The sequence below is a fragment of the Tympanuchus pallidicinctus genome, unplaced genomic scaffold (assembly GCF_026119805.1).
Source record: "Tympanuchus pallidicinctus isolate F22 unplaced genomic scaffold, pur_lepc_1.0 scaffold3, whole genome shotgun sequence".
Classification (NCBI taxonomy): Eukaryota; Metazoa; Chordata; class Aves; order Galliformes; family Phasianidae; genus Tympanuchus; species Tympanuchus pallidicinctus.
In genome coordinates, this window is record NW_026294747.1 from 59,876,541 (window position 1) to 59,889,885 (window position 13,345).

At 59.2% G+C, this 13,345-nt stretch overlaps 2 protein-coding genes across 2 annotated transcripts in view; both read right to left on the minus strand.

Moving 5' to 3' along the window:
* Positions 1-13,345, minus strand: part of LOC128086404 (uncharacterized) — a 99,281-nt gene that overhangs the window by 69,225 nt on the left and 16,711 nt on the right. The window contains exon 4 of the mRNA XM_052695026.1: positions 9,746-9,890. Within this exon, the coding sequence (XP_052550986.1) occupies positions 9,746-9,890 (145 nt within the window). The remainder of the gene's footprint in view (positions 1-9,745; positions 9,891-13,345) is intronic.
* The window catches only part of LOC128086442 (GTPase IMAP family member 4-like), a 31,512-nt gene that overhangs the window by 4,998 nt on the left and 13,169 nt on the right, over positions 1-13,345 (minus strand). Inside the window, exon 2 of the mRNA XM_052695117.1 lies at positions 4,911-4,962. Within this exon, the coding sequence (XP_052551077.1) occupies positions 4,911-4,962 (52 nt within the window). The remainder of the gene's footprint in view (positions 1-4,910; positions 4,963-13,345) is intronic.

Consider the following 13,345-nt stretch of genomic DNA (forward strand, 5'->3'; position numbering starts at 1 on the left):
CGGACGGGACGGACAGCTTCTCCTCCAGGTACTGCCGACCCCACGCCGAGCTTCCATGGACCCCGTCCCGTTACAGACAACACCCTCAGAGCACGGACCCCGCGACCGGACAAGGAGACCGGGCCCCAAACCAGCAGGCACACAGGGCTCGTGGGCCGCATCCGCCCTCAGCCTCGATCTGTGCGGCTCTGAAAGCAGAGATGGGAGGCAGCCTCAGGACGCCCCCGAGGCCACGGCCTCCCACAGAGCCCACGCGAGCACGAGGCTGCACCAGGATGCGAACCCCCCGTGCTCCCCAGCACTCAGCCAGGAGCCCGATGGGCTGCAGCTGCGTGCATGCAGCTGTGAGTGGCTCACCTGTGCTGTGACGTCCTGCCATCGGGAGAGCGCTCACACTCACACGGGGAGCCTGGGAGGAGAGAGATTTTGAGTGAGAGTGGCACAAAGCTGCCCTGCTTCTCTCCCTGTGCCAATGAAGGTGACACAGATGATCCCTGGGGACTCAGGTCAGTCCCACAACTGCGTGTGCATGGAGAAAGCCAAATGGCATCAAAGTTACCCATCTGCATTGACTTTGCCTTTGGAAAGAAATGTTGGCTGACCCTCATTCATGGAGGTCAGAACCCACTCCCTGAAAGCAGATTCTGCCGCCTCGGAATTTGTTCCGGCAGTGGCAGCAGAGCTGCAGCAACTCACCAAAGCAGCGCTGCGCTGTGTCCCAGCTCTGACTGCTGCACTCGTGCTGTTGCTGCTCTCGTCCCGCACAGCAGCGCCGGGGCTGGAAGCGCTGTGCAGCTCAGCAGCGCTTTTAGAGGCGGCGTCGGGAGGAGGGCAGTGCTGGGATCCCAGGTAGCGCTGCTCCACCATTGGCCACATCTGAGCTGCCCCAGTGCGGGGACACCGCCCGCTGTGCAAAGCCACATCCAGCCTGGACTCGAGCACTTTTCCTTAGACAAACACACATTTGAAATATAAATATGCTCAGAGGAAAGAGAATTGGATAGTGTGTGTGATAGCAAGGTTCTGATTCAGTTTGCAGAAGCGGAAATTGAGCGTCAGTTTCCTCACTGAGCATTGCTGCTACAGCAGGGCACTGTGGGCTCACGTCCACCAGGATGACCAAAAGCCCGCAGAGCCCTTCTGTAGGGCTGCCGTCCAGCCTCTGTTTCTTTACATACACCCAGGACAGCCCCATCCCACGTGCAGAATGCAGCTCTTGCTCTCGGTCACCTCCATTCCGTTGGGCACTGCCTGGTCCTGCCATCACTAAGGCTCTCTCTGCCAGGCCTCTTCACCCCTGACTGAGTCAGCAGCTCCTGGCAGTGCAGTGCCATCCACAACCTTCCTCACTGCACCTCAGTGACAGTTTCCAGCCATGGAGAGAACACTGAAGAGAATCAGCCCTGACACGGAGCCCAGCGGAACCCCCCATGGCTGCCACCAGCACAGTGCCCCCCCGTCCCAGATCCCGGAGCCCCGGTCTTCCCCCACAGCACTGTGTGCGTGTGTAGCTGTGTGCTGAACGCTTCATCCTGACCATTCCTCCAGCAATGTGCTGCCCGTCCTGCTGCTGCCTCCGAGCTGCAGAGCGCCCACATCACCTGCACACGCCAGCTGAGGCCCAAGGGCCCACAGACGCCTTTCCCGTAAGCGCGCTCCGTTCCAGCAGTGCAGACAACACATCTCGCAGCAAAGGCTGCTGGAGAACCTCAGCTCTCGCACCGAGGGCAGCTCCCCTTCCACATCCCCGCCATCCTCCACAGCAGCCTGCATGCCCACAGCCACGGGCACCAGCCCTCCACATCCCATCCCCGCAGGCACAGCCGGCACTGGGCCTCGTCCCCACTGCACCGTGTGTGCGACCACCTCCTGCCAGCACTGCTCAGCACAGCAGAACCCAGGGCACAGACGGATGCTCCTCCACACAGCAATGCTCAGTGTTTATTGACAGCTCCTTCAGGCCCATCACCACACACCCTGCCTCACATCACCCCATACAGACAGCAGGAACGGCACAGCAGAGGAGGTCCCTGTTCTGGGACTGACCCCTGGCTGCCTACAGGATGGTACAAAACTTTTCAAAGAACGTCTTTGTGTCTTCCTCCAGCATTTCTTCTGTGTAACGCGGAGCTCTGCCATTCTGCTCTACCATGGCATCAATCATGCTGATGAGCTCTGCAACCTGCCGATCCCTTTTCTCTCCAGTTGCTATGTTGCTGAAACCAATGTACCGATTTCCACACTTGGCTGCCAGGCCCCTGAGGTATGGGCTCTTGTCTATGAAGCCCTTCAGACCTTTTGGATGCTCCAGCTCCTCTGCTCGGGTGAATAAGAGGATTGTGTATCTCTCTGCTTTAGAATGGAAGATTCTGGTCACCCACTCAGCCACTTCCTGCTCTTCCTTACTGATTCGGGCCAGCTGCATCACCAGGATGATGGCGTGAACCCCTGAATAGAGTTTCTTAAAGGCTTTCTGAATCTTTTTAGCTGTTTTTTCATTGACTTCCTTAGTGTCAAAAAGGCCAGGAGTGTCGACAACTTCTATTGATCTCTCACCGAACAAACATTCTTCTTTTTCATACTCTCGGGTTACCGATTCTGCTGACAAATTAGAGGTAAATGCTTTCCTCCCAAGGATGGTGTTCCCTGTCGCACTCTTCCCATTCCCCGTCTTGCCCACCAGGATGATGCTCAGCTGGGACCCTGTGGACCAAGCAGAGACGAGTGTGAGCCCCGCGGTGCCGGGACACCCCCTGCTGGCCACGGAGTGCCGGCGCCACGAGGAAAGGGACGTGAAAAACAATAAGAAAACCTTCTACAGGTACATTGGCCAGAAGAGACAGGCCAAAATGGGCGTACCTACTTTGGTAAATTTAAAAGGAGAACTGGCTTCAACAGATGAAGAGAAAGCTGAGGTGCTGAATGAGTTCTTCACCTCGGTCTTCACTGGTGGCCAGGATTCTAGTCTTCTTCACGTCCATGAACCCTGCATCCCCAAACCTCTATGTGGGGACCAAGGAGGTAAATCCCTCCCCACTGTAAGGGCAGAGCAAGTCCGAGAGTACCTCCTTAGACTGAATGAATACAAGTCTATGGGGCCGGATGGCGTGCATCCCAGGGTCCTGAAGGAGCTGGCTGAGGTGGTTGCCGAGCCGCTCTGCATCATATTTGAGAAGTCGTGGCTGTCAGGTGAGGTCCCGGATGACTGGAGGAAGGGTCACGTCACTCCCATATACAAGAAGGGGAGCAGGGAGGACCCGGGGAACTACAGGCCGGTGAGTCTCACCTCCGTGCCTGGGAAGATCATGGAACAGATCCTCCTGGACAACATGCTCGATCACATAAAGAATGAGCATGTGATCCGAGACAGCCAGCACGGCTTCACCAAGGGAAGGTCATGCCTGACTAATCTTGTGGCCTTCTATGATGGAGTGACGGCATTGGTGGACGAAGGGAAGCCGACCGATGTCATTTACCTGGACCTGAGCAAGGTCTTTGACATGGTCCCCCACCACATCCTCATCTCCAAATTGGAGGGAAGTGGATTTGATGGGTGGACGACCCGATGGATGAGCAATTGGTTGAAAGGCCGCAGACAGAGTGTGGTGGTCAATGGCTCTGTGTCCAGGTGGAGGCCGGTAACAAGTGGTGTCCCCCAAGGGTCTGTCTTGGGACCGGTGCTCTTTAACATCTTTATTAATGACATCGATGAGGGAATTGAGTGCACCCTCAGCAAGTTTGCTGACGACACCAAGCTGAGTGGTGCGGTTGATACGGTGGAAGGAAGGGATGCCATTCAGAGGGACTCGACAGGCTGGAGGGCTGGGCTCGGGTGAACCTGATGAGGTTCAACACGGCAAAGTGCAAGGTTTTGCATTTGGGCCGGAAGAACCCCAGGCACCCGTACAGGCTGGGAGGAGTGGGCCTTGAGAGCAGCTCGGCAGAGAAGGACCTGGGGGTCCTGATGGACGAGAGACTGAACATGAGCCAGCAGTGCGCTCTGGCAGCTCGAAAGGCAAATGGGATCCTGGGCTCCATCAGGAGAGGGGTGGTCAGCAGGGAGAGGGAGGTGATTGTCCCTCTCTACTCGGCTCTTGTGAGGCCCCATCTGGAGTACTGTGTCCAGGTGTGGAGCCCTCAGTACAAGAAAGACGTAGAGATCTTGGAAAGGGTCCAGAGGAGGGCGACTAAGATGATCAGGGGGCTGGAGCACCTCCCCTATGAGGACAGGCTGAGGGAGTTGGGCTTGTTCAGCCTGGAGAAGAGAAGCTGCGGGGTGACCTCATGGCAGCCTATCAATACCTGAAGGGAACCTACACCCAGGAGGGGAGTAAACTCTTCAGAAGGGCTGACAACAGCAGGACTAGGGGAAATGGATCCAAGTTGAAGGAGGGAAGATTTAGGTTGGATGTTAGGGGGAAGTTCTTCACAAGGAGAGTAGTTAGGCCCTGGAACGGGCTGCCCAGGGAGGTTGTGGATGCCCCGTCCTTGGACGTGTTCAAGGCCAGGTTGGACGGGGTCCTGGGCAACCTGATCTGAATGTGTGTGTTTGGTGGCCCTGCTGGGCAGGGGGGTTGGAACTGCATGATCCTTGAGGTCCCTTCCAACCCGGGTGATTCTGTGATTCTGTGATTCTGTGAAAGGTGTCCCCGAGCCACCGCTGTGCCCTGCGGGGATGGGACGGGGCACGGGCTGGAGCCGGCTGCCAGCAGGCACGCAGCGCTCGCTCGGCCCCGTCCGCCCTCAGCCTCGCTCTGTGAGCTCTCAGCGCTCAGAGATGGGAGGCAGCCTCAGGACGCCCCCAAGGCCACGGCCTCCCACAAAGCCCACATGAACTCCCCGTGCTTCCCAGCACTCAGCCAGGAGCCCGATGGGCTGCGCCTGCCTGCATGCAGAGCTGAGCGGCTCACCTTTGCTGTGACGTCCTGCCATCGGGAGAGCGCTCACACTCACACGGGGAGCCTGGGAGGAGAGAGATGTTGAGTGAGAGGGGCACAAACCTCCTGTGCTTCCCTCCCTGTGCTAATGAAAGTGATGCAAATGATCAGTGCACCATCCCTGGGACACATCACTGTGAGAACTCACGAGGACATGGGCAGCTGCATGACAAGGACTGCAGCCCTGCAGACCCCTGCCCAGGGCTGAGAATGGAGGCAGTGCTGCTGGTGCGTGGATGGATGCCCATGAAAAGCCCAGTGCCCATCACACTGCTGCTGTCCTTGCCTGTGAGCAGTGGGGTGCAGCCCCAGCACCTCGAGCCACAGCCTGCACTTTCCATATTGCACTGCCTGGAGCTGGGAGCATTTCTGGGAAATGCCTCTTTGTGGGACCTTTGGATCACGGCTCACAGCCTGTACTGAGCCGGCACTGCAGTAGCAGCAGCACTGCCAGGGCACAGCCTGCCTCAGATGGGGGCATGGAGCATCCCTCCATTCTTCCTGAGTGCCACGAGAGTGGTTGGATCACAGAACGTCCTGAGTTGGAAGGGACTCCTGCTTCCACGTTAGACTAGCCTAACCCAAACCCTACGTCTGAGAACGGTGTCCCAGTGCTCCAGCAGCTCAGCCCGTGCCACTGCCCAGGGGAGCTGCTTCATGCCCACCACCCTCTAGGGTACAGATTTTCCCTCAATAGCAACCTACAATCTTCTGACAGCTCCATGCCATTACACCACGGCCTGTCAGTGTTGGAGAGAGCTGAGCTCGGCGCTGCCCATCCGCAGCCTTTGAGGAGCTGTAGATCCATGAGGAGGTGCAGCTGCAGTGAGCCCTCCCCTCAGCCTCCTCTGCTTTGGGCCCAATAAACACAGGGCCCTCAGCTCTCCTCACACCCCTTGCCCTGCAGACCCTTCCCCATCTCCACAACCATCCTTTGGATGCTCTCTCACAGCTCCGTGTCCTTCTCACACAGCAGCACCCAACCTGCACCCTGTGCTCGAGGTCAGACCGCAGCACAGAGCAGACAGGACGGTCCCTGTCCTCGCCAGCACTGCTGGGCCTTCTGCTCCCCCAGAAGGGGAAGGGGCCCTTTTGGCTGCAGGACACTGCAGGCTCATGTCCACCGGGCCGTCCCACAGCCCCCAGAGCCCTTCTGTGCAGCTGTCAGCCACCCTCTGCTCCCCCAGTCCGTACTGAGAAGCCATGTCCAGCCACTGAAGGGAACACTGAACAGAACCAGCCCTGAAATGGAGCCCTTTGGAACCCCCAGGGACTGCCACCAGTGCGTGCCACCCGTGTCCCAATGCATGGGCCTGAGGCATCAGCCCAGCTTTCACCAATCTCACGGGGTCTGTGCCTGTCTGTGTGCTGGGTGCTTTGTCTGCAATGTTCTGTGAGCAATGGTATGGAAGGAAATGGTATGGAACAGAAATACAAGCTAAAGGAGGGAGAGAGCACCTCAGCACTTGCATCATGGGCCGCTCCCCCTCCCCACCAAGGGCTTGCCTCATTCTTGCACTCAGGACCAGGGCTGATGGCCCCACAGGGACAGGGCTGCTCATTGGGCTGCCCACACAGCACTTCTGCTGACTGCTCTCAACAAGCGAGGCGCGAAGCCTCGCATCCACGCGCTGCTCAGCACTGCATCCGTGTGCCCCAGCATGAGGCTGTCAGCACTGGGCCTGGTCCTGACCACATCAAATGCGTAACCACCCCCTCCCAGCCCTGCCCAGCACAGCAGAACCCAGGGCATGCGCAGGTGCTCAACCAGACAGCGGGGCTCAAGCACTTGTTGAGAGCTCCTTCGGGCACCACACTCCGTGCCCCACATGTACCGCGAAGGCGGGGAACGGCACGGCTGAGGAGGCTGTTTCCTCTCTGACTGAGCCCTTGCTTCCCACACGATGGTACCGACCTTCTCCAGCATTTCTCGCGTGTAACACGGAGCGTCACCATTCTGCTCTACCATGGCGTCAATCATGGCGATGAGCTCTGCAACCTGCCGATCCCTCGCCTCCCCAGTGGCTCTGTTGCTGAAAGCAATGCATCGATTTCCACACCTGGCTGCCAGCTCCTTGAGGCATCCGATCCTTTCTATGAACCTCTTCAGATCTTCGGGATGCTGCAGCTCCTCTGCTCGGGTGAATAACAGGATTGTGTACTTGTGTGCTTCAGTATGGGACATCTTGGACAGCCACTGAGCCTCTTTCTGCTCTTCCAGTGTGCTTGGGCCCAGCTGCATCACCAGGATGATGGCATGGACCCCTCCGGACAGGAACTGAAAGGCTTTCTTCTCAGCTGTTTTCAGGTTGTCTTCCATAGTGACATGAAAGCCAGGAGTGTCAACAACAACCAGTGACCGTCCAGCAGAGCAGCCTTTGACTTCCTTGCACTCTTGGGTTACTGACTGTGGTGACAGATAAGATTCAAATGCCTCCTTCCCAAGGATGGTGTTCCCTGTCGCACTCTTGCCACTCCCCGTCCTGCCCACCAGCAGGATCCTCAGCTGGGACCCTGTGGACCAAGCAGAGACGAGTGTGAGCCCCGCGGTGCCGGGACACCCCCTGCTGGCCACGGAGTGCCGGCGCCACGAGGAAAGGTGTCCCCGAGCCACCGCTGTGCCCTGCGGGGACGGGACGGGGCACGGGCTGGAGCCGGCTGCCAGCAGGCACGCAGCGCTCGCTCGGCCCCGTCCGCCCTCAGCCTCGCTCTGTGAGCTCTCAGGGCGGAGATGGGAGGCAGCCTCAGGACGCCCCCGAGGCCACGGCCTCCCACGAAGCCCACATGAACTCCCCGTGCTTCCCAGCACTCAGCCAGGAGCCCGGCTGGGCTGCAGCTGCCTGCATGCGGAGCTGAGCGGCTCACCTGTGCTGTGACGTCCTGCCATCGGGAGAGCGCTCACACTCACACGGGAAGCCTGGGAGGAGAGAGATTTTGAGTGAGAGTGGCACAAACCTCCTGTGCTTTCCTCCCTGTGCTAATGTCAATGATACAATTGATCAATAGACTGTCCCTGGGGATGCATCAGTGTGAGAACACACGAGGACATGGGCAGCTGCATGACAAGGACTGCAGCCCTGCAGACCCCTGCCCAGGGCTGAGAATGGAGGCAGTGCTGCTGGTGCGTGGATGGATGCCCATGAAAAGCCCAGTGCCCATCACACTGCTGCTGTCCTTGCCTGTGAGCAGTGGGGTGCAGCCCCAGCACCTCGAGCCACAGCCTGCACTTTCCATATTGCACTGCCTGGAGCTGGGAGCATTTCTGGGAAATGCCTCTTTGTGGGACCTTTGGATCACGGCTCACAGCCTGTACTGAGCCGGCACTGCAGTAGCAGCAGCACTGCCAGGGCACAGCCTGCCTCAGATGGGGGCATGGAGCATCCCTCCATTCTTCCTGAGTGCCACGAGAGTGGTTGGATCACAGAACGTCCTGAGTTGGAACGGATTCCTGCTTCCACGTTAGACTAGCCTAACCCAAACCCTACGTCTGAGAACGGTGTCCCAGTGCTCCAGCAGCTCAGCCCGTGCCACTGCCCAGGGGAGCTGCTTCATGCCCACCACCCTCTAGGGTACAGATTTTCCCTCAATAGCAACCTACACTCTTCTGACAGCTCCATGCCATTACACCACGGCCTGTCAGTGTTGGAGAGAGCTGAGCTCGGCGCTGCCCATCCGCAGCCTTTGAGGAGCTGTAGATCCATGAGGAGGTGCAGCTGCAGTGAGCCCTCCCCTCAGCCTCCTCTGCTTTGGGCCCAATAAACACAGGGCCCTCAGCTCTCCTCACACCCCTTGCCCTGCAGACCCTTCCCCATCTCCGCAGCCATCCTTTGGATGCTCTCTCACAGCTCCTTGTCCTTCTCACACAGCAGCACCCAACCTGCACCCTGTGCTCGAGGTCAGACCACAGCACAGAGCAGACAGGACGGTCCCTGTCCTCGCCAGCACTGCTGGGCCTTCTGCTCCCCCAGAAGGGGAAGGGGCCCTTTTGGCTGCAGGACACTGCAGGCTCATGTCCACCGGGCCGTCCCACAGCCCCCAGAGCCCTTCTGTGCAGCTGTCAGCCACCCTCTGCTCCCCCAGTCCGTACTGAGAAGCCATGTCCAGCCACTGAAGGGAACACTGAACAGAACCAGCCCTGAAATGGAGCCTTTTGGAACCCCCAGGGACTGCCATCAGTGCGTGCCACCCGTGTCCCAACGCATGGGCCTGAGGCATCAGCCCAGCTTTCACCAATCTCACGGGGTCTGTGCCTGTCTGTGTGCTGGGTGCTTTGTCTGCAATGTTCTGTGAGCAATGGTATGGAAGGAAATGGTATGGAACAGAAATACAAGCTAAAGGAGGGAGAGAGCACCTCAGCACTTGCATCATGGGCCGCTCCCCCTCCCCACCAAGGGCTTGCCTCATTCTTGCACTCAGGACCAGGGCTGATGGCCCCACAGGGACAGGGCTGCTCATTGGGCTGCCCACACAGCTCTTCTGCTGGCTGCTCTCAACAAGCGAGGCGCGAAGCCTCGCATCCACGCGCTGCTCAGCACTGCATCCGTGTGCCCCAGCATGAGGCTGTCAGCACTGGGCCTGGTCCTGACCACATCAAATGCGTAACCACCCCCTCCCAGCCCTGCCCAGCACAGCAGAACCCAGGGCATGCGCAGGTGCTCAACCAGACAGCGGGGCTCAAGCACTTGTTGAGAGCTCCTTCGGGCACCACACTCCGTGCCCCACATGTACCGCGAAGGCGGGGAACGGCACGGCTGAGGAGGCTGTTTCCTCTCTGACTGAGCCCTTGCTTCCCACACGATGGTACCGACCTTCTCCAGCATTTCTCGCGTGTAACACGGAGCGTCACCATTCTGCTCTACCATGGCGTCAATCATGGCGATGAGCTCTGCAACCTGCCGATCCCTCGCCTCCCCAGTGGCTCTGTTGCTGAAAGCAATGCATCGATTTCCACACCTGGCTGCCAGCTCCTTGAGGCATCCGATCCTTTCTATGAACCTCTTCAGATCTTCGGGATGCTGCAGCTCCTCTGCTCGGGTGAATAACAGGATTGTGTACTTGTGTGCTTCAGTATGGGACATCTTGGACAGCCACTGAGCCTCTTTCTGCTCTTCCAGTGTGCTTGGGCCCAGCTGCATCACCAGGATGATGGCATGGACCCCTCCGGACAGGAACTGAAAGGCTTTCTTCTCAGCTGTTTTCAGGTTGTCTTCCATAGTGACATGAAAGCCAGGAGTGTCAACAACAACCAGTGACCGTCCAGCAGAGCAGCCTTTGACTTCCTTGCACTCTTGGGTTACTGACTGTGGTGACAGATAAGATTCAAATGCCTCCTTCCCAAGGATGGTGTTCCCTGTCGCACTCTTGCCACTCCCCGTCCTGCCCACCAGCAGGATCCTCAGCTGGGACCCTGTGGACCAAGCAGAGACGAGTGTGAGCCCCGCGGTGCCGGGACACCCCCTGCTGGCCACGGAGTGCCGGCGCCACGAGGAAAGGTGTCCCCGAGCCACCGCTGTGCCCTGCGGGGACGGGACGGGGCACGGGCTGGAGCCGGCTGCCAGCAGGCACGCAGCGCTCGCTCAGCTCTTCCTGGCCCTGTCCCCTCTCTCAGCTCTCCCACAGGAAAACTGATCGTGCCCAGCAGGAAGCCAAGCCCAAACTGAAGGTTCTGACCAAAGGATCCGCTGCAAAAGGGACACAACGCCCCACGGCTGCACTGAAATGCGCACAGCACGGCTCCCACCGCCACCTTCCCCACTCCGTGGAGAAGCAGCTGGGGACTGCGGCCAGTGCAGCAGCTCCTCTGGCTTTGGTGCCACACAGCCCACAGCGTCTCCTCACTGCCACAAGATCGGCTCCAGCTTCACCCCAGCGCCAACAACACGCTGTGGGCAGCCCAGCTCCCCCCCTGCAGTGGCCTCAGGCTCCATCGGGAGGAACGCGTGGCCCTGAGGCTGCCCAGGAATGTCCGTCTCTAGCATTGCTCAGAGGGCTGCACCCAGTGCTCCTCCAAAAGCAGGAACAGAAAGTGAAAGCGATCTCACAGCAACCTGAGTCCCAGCACTGCGTGGAGTAAGCAAAAGCCCAGGCTGAACTGCTCCACTTCCGAGAATTCAGGCGCTCAGCAGAAAATGCAGCAGCGTTTGTGCAGGGTTGTTTTTTCCGCCCCTCCCTGCCCTGCGCGGCTTCAGTGAGGCACGGCTTCCGTGCAACAGCCGCAGAGACAGCAAGGCTTGCCGTATGGCTTTCCCCCTGCGCTGTGTCTCAAGCTGTACCCACCGCACACCGCTGTGCTGCCCGCCCTCAGCCGTGCTCTGTGCGGATCTCAGAGCGGGGAGATGGGAAGGAAGCCTCATGAGATGCAACAGCGCGCAGGGGGGGAGCAGCTTACCTGTACTGTGACGTCCTGCCATCGGGAGAGCGCTCACACTCACACGGGGAGCCTGGGAGGAGAGAGATTTTGAGTGAGAGGGGCACAAACCTGCCCTGCTTCCCTCCCTGTGCCCATGAAGGTGACACAGATGATCTCTGGGGACTCAGGTCAGTCCCACAACTGCGTGTGCATGGACAAAGCCAAATGGCATCAAAGTTACCCATCTGCATTGACTTTGTCTGCATCTTAGGAAAGGAATATGGACTGGAAGTCAGAACCCACTCCTCGGAAGCAGATTCTGCTGCCTCGGAATTTGTTCCGGCAGTGGCAGCAGAGCTGCAGCAACTCACCAAAGCAGCGCTGCGCTGTGTCCCAGCTCTGACTGCTGCACTCGTGCTGTTGCTGCTCTCGTCCCGCACAGCAGCGCCGGGGCTGGAAGCGCTGTGCAGCTCAGCAGCGCTTTTAGAGGCGGCGTCGGGAGGAGGGCAGTGCTGGGATCCCAGGTAGCGCTGCTCCACCATTGGCCACATCTGAGCTGCCCCAGTGCGGGGACACCGCCCGCTGTGCAAAGCCACATCCAGCCTGGACTCGGGCGCTGCCAGGGATGGGGCATCAGCAGCTCTTCCGGGAAACTCATTTATGGCCTCACCACCCTTGTCTTCAGGAATTCCTTCACGATACCTTCTCTGAAACTGCTCCATTTACATCAGCCATTCTCCTTTGTCCTATTGGTTCACTCTCAGTGAACAGAAGCACAGCCGTGCCGTGCAGTGCTGCAGCCCTGGCACAAAGACCCAGAGGCTGTGGGGTTTTCTCCTTGTGCACATTCAGCCCTCACACATGAGGCTGTGCCACCTGTTCTGCGTGTCCCTGTGGAGGCAGGGGAGACCAAATCCCACCATCCCCAAACCACAGCTCACTTGGGGCCTCAGGCACCTCTGCAGACCACCCACTCTAACAGCCCCATGCCCTTCTCACGCAGCAGCACCCCATGCTCGAGGTCAGGCTGCAGCACAGAGCAGAGGGCACAGTCCCTTCCCTCACCAGCACTGCTGGGCTGCTGCACCCAGCGGATGGGGCTCTTTTGGCTGCAGGGCATTCTAATGGCTCACATGCACCGGGCCGTCCCACAGCCCCCAGAGCCCTTCTGTGCGGCTGCTGTCCGACCTCTGCTCCTCCTCCCCCCATACTGGGAACCCAAACCCAGTCACTGAAGGGAACACTGGAGAGAATCAGCCCTGAGATGGAGCCCTGTGGAGCCCCCAGTGACTGCCACCAGCACATCTCCCCCCGTGTCTCAACACGGCCAGCCCAGCATTCACCCATCACACCGTGCCCGTGTCCAGCTGTGTGCCAGGCGTTGTGCCTGCAGGTTCCTGGGAGCAATGCTATGGAGGCACTGCAGGAGCCGAAACAGCTCTGCATCCAACCGGCTGGATCCCCACGAGCAGCTCAGTGGGTGACTGCTGGACCTGCACACCGAGTTCCCAGGACAGGTTTTGCCCCTCACCAGCCCGCGTTGGCTGCTGACAATGACTGCGTTGTCTCTCAGCTCTGTGTGCAGCTGAGGGCAGCGGTCCCGGGGCTGCAGAGACCCCGCACAAGGGGAACCCCCCCACCCCCGGCCGTCCCTTTGCCTGCTGCACGGGGCTGGACGGGGCCCAGAGGGGCCGTGTGATTCCTGCTCAGCGTGTGACTTTCGGGAATGGGAGCGGCTCAGCCCGGGCTTTGGTTCACCCGAGGGCAGCAGGAGCAGCAGGAATGCTTTCACTTGCTGTTGTCACATAGCCCTGCGCTCCCTTGGGGGCTCGAGTTCCCCCTGACGGCGTCAAGGAACAACAGCTGCACTTTCTCCTCCCTTTTCCAGAGGCCCCTCGTGGGGATGGGCTCTGTCCGGGCTGTGATTCCCGCTGGTTTCAGAACAGTGCTGATGCTGCTGACGGCGCCCTGGACCGCTGGGAGCAGCAGGAAGCAATGCTGCATGCAGAGCGCTAATTAAAACACAAATATTACACTAATTTTTTATTTTACTTTACCG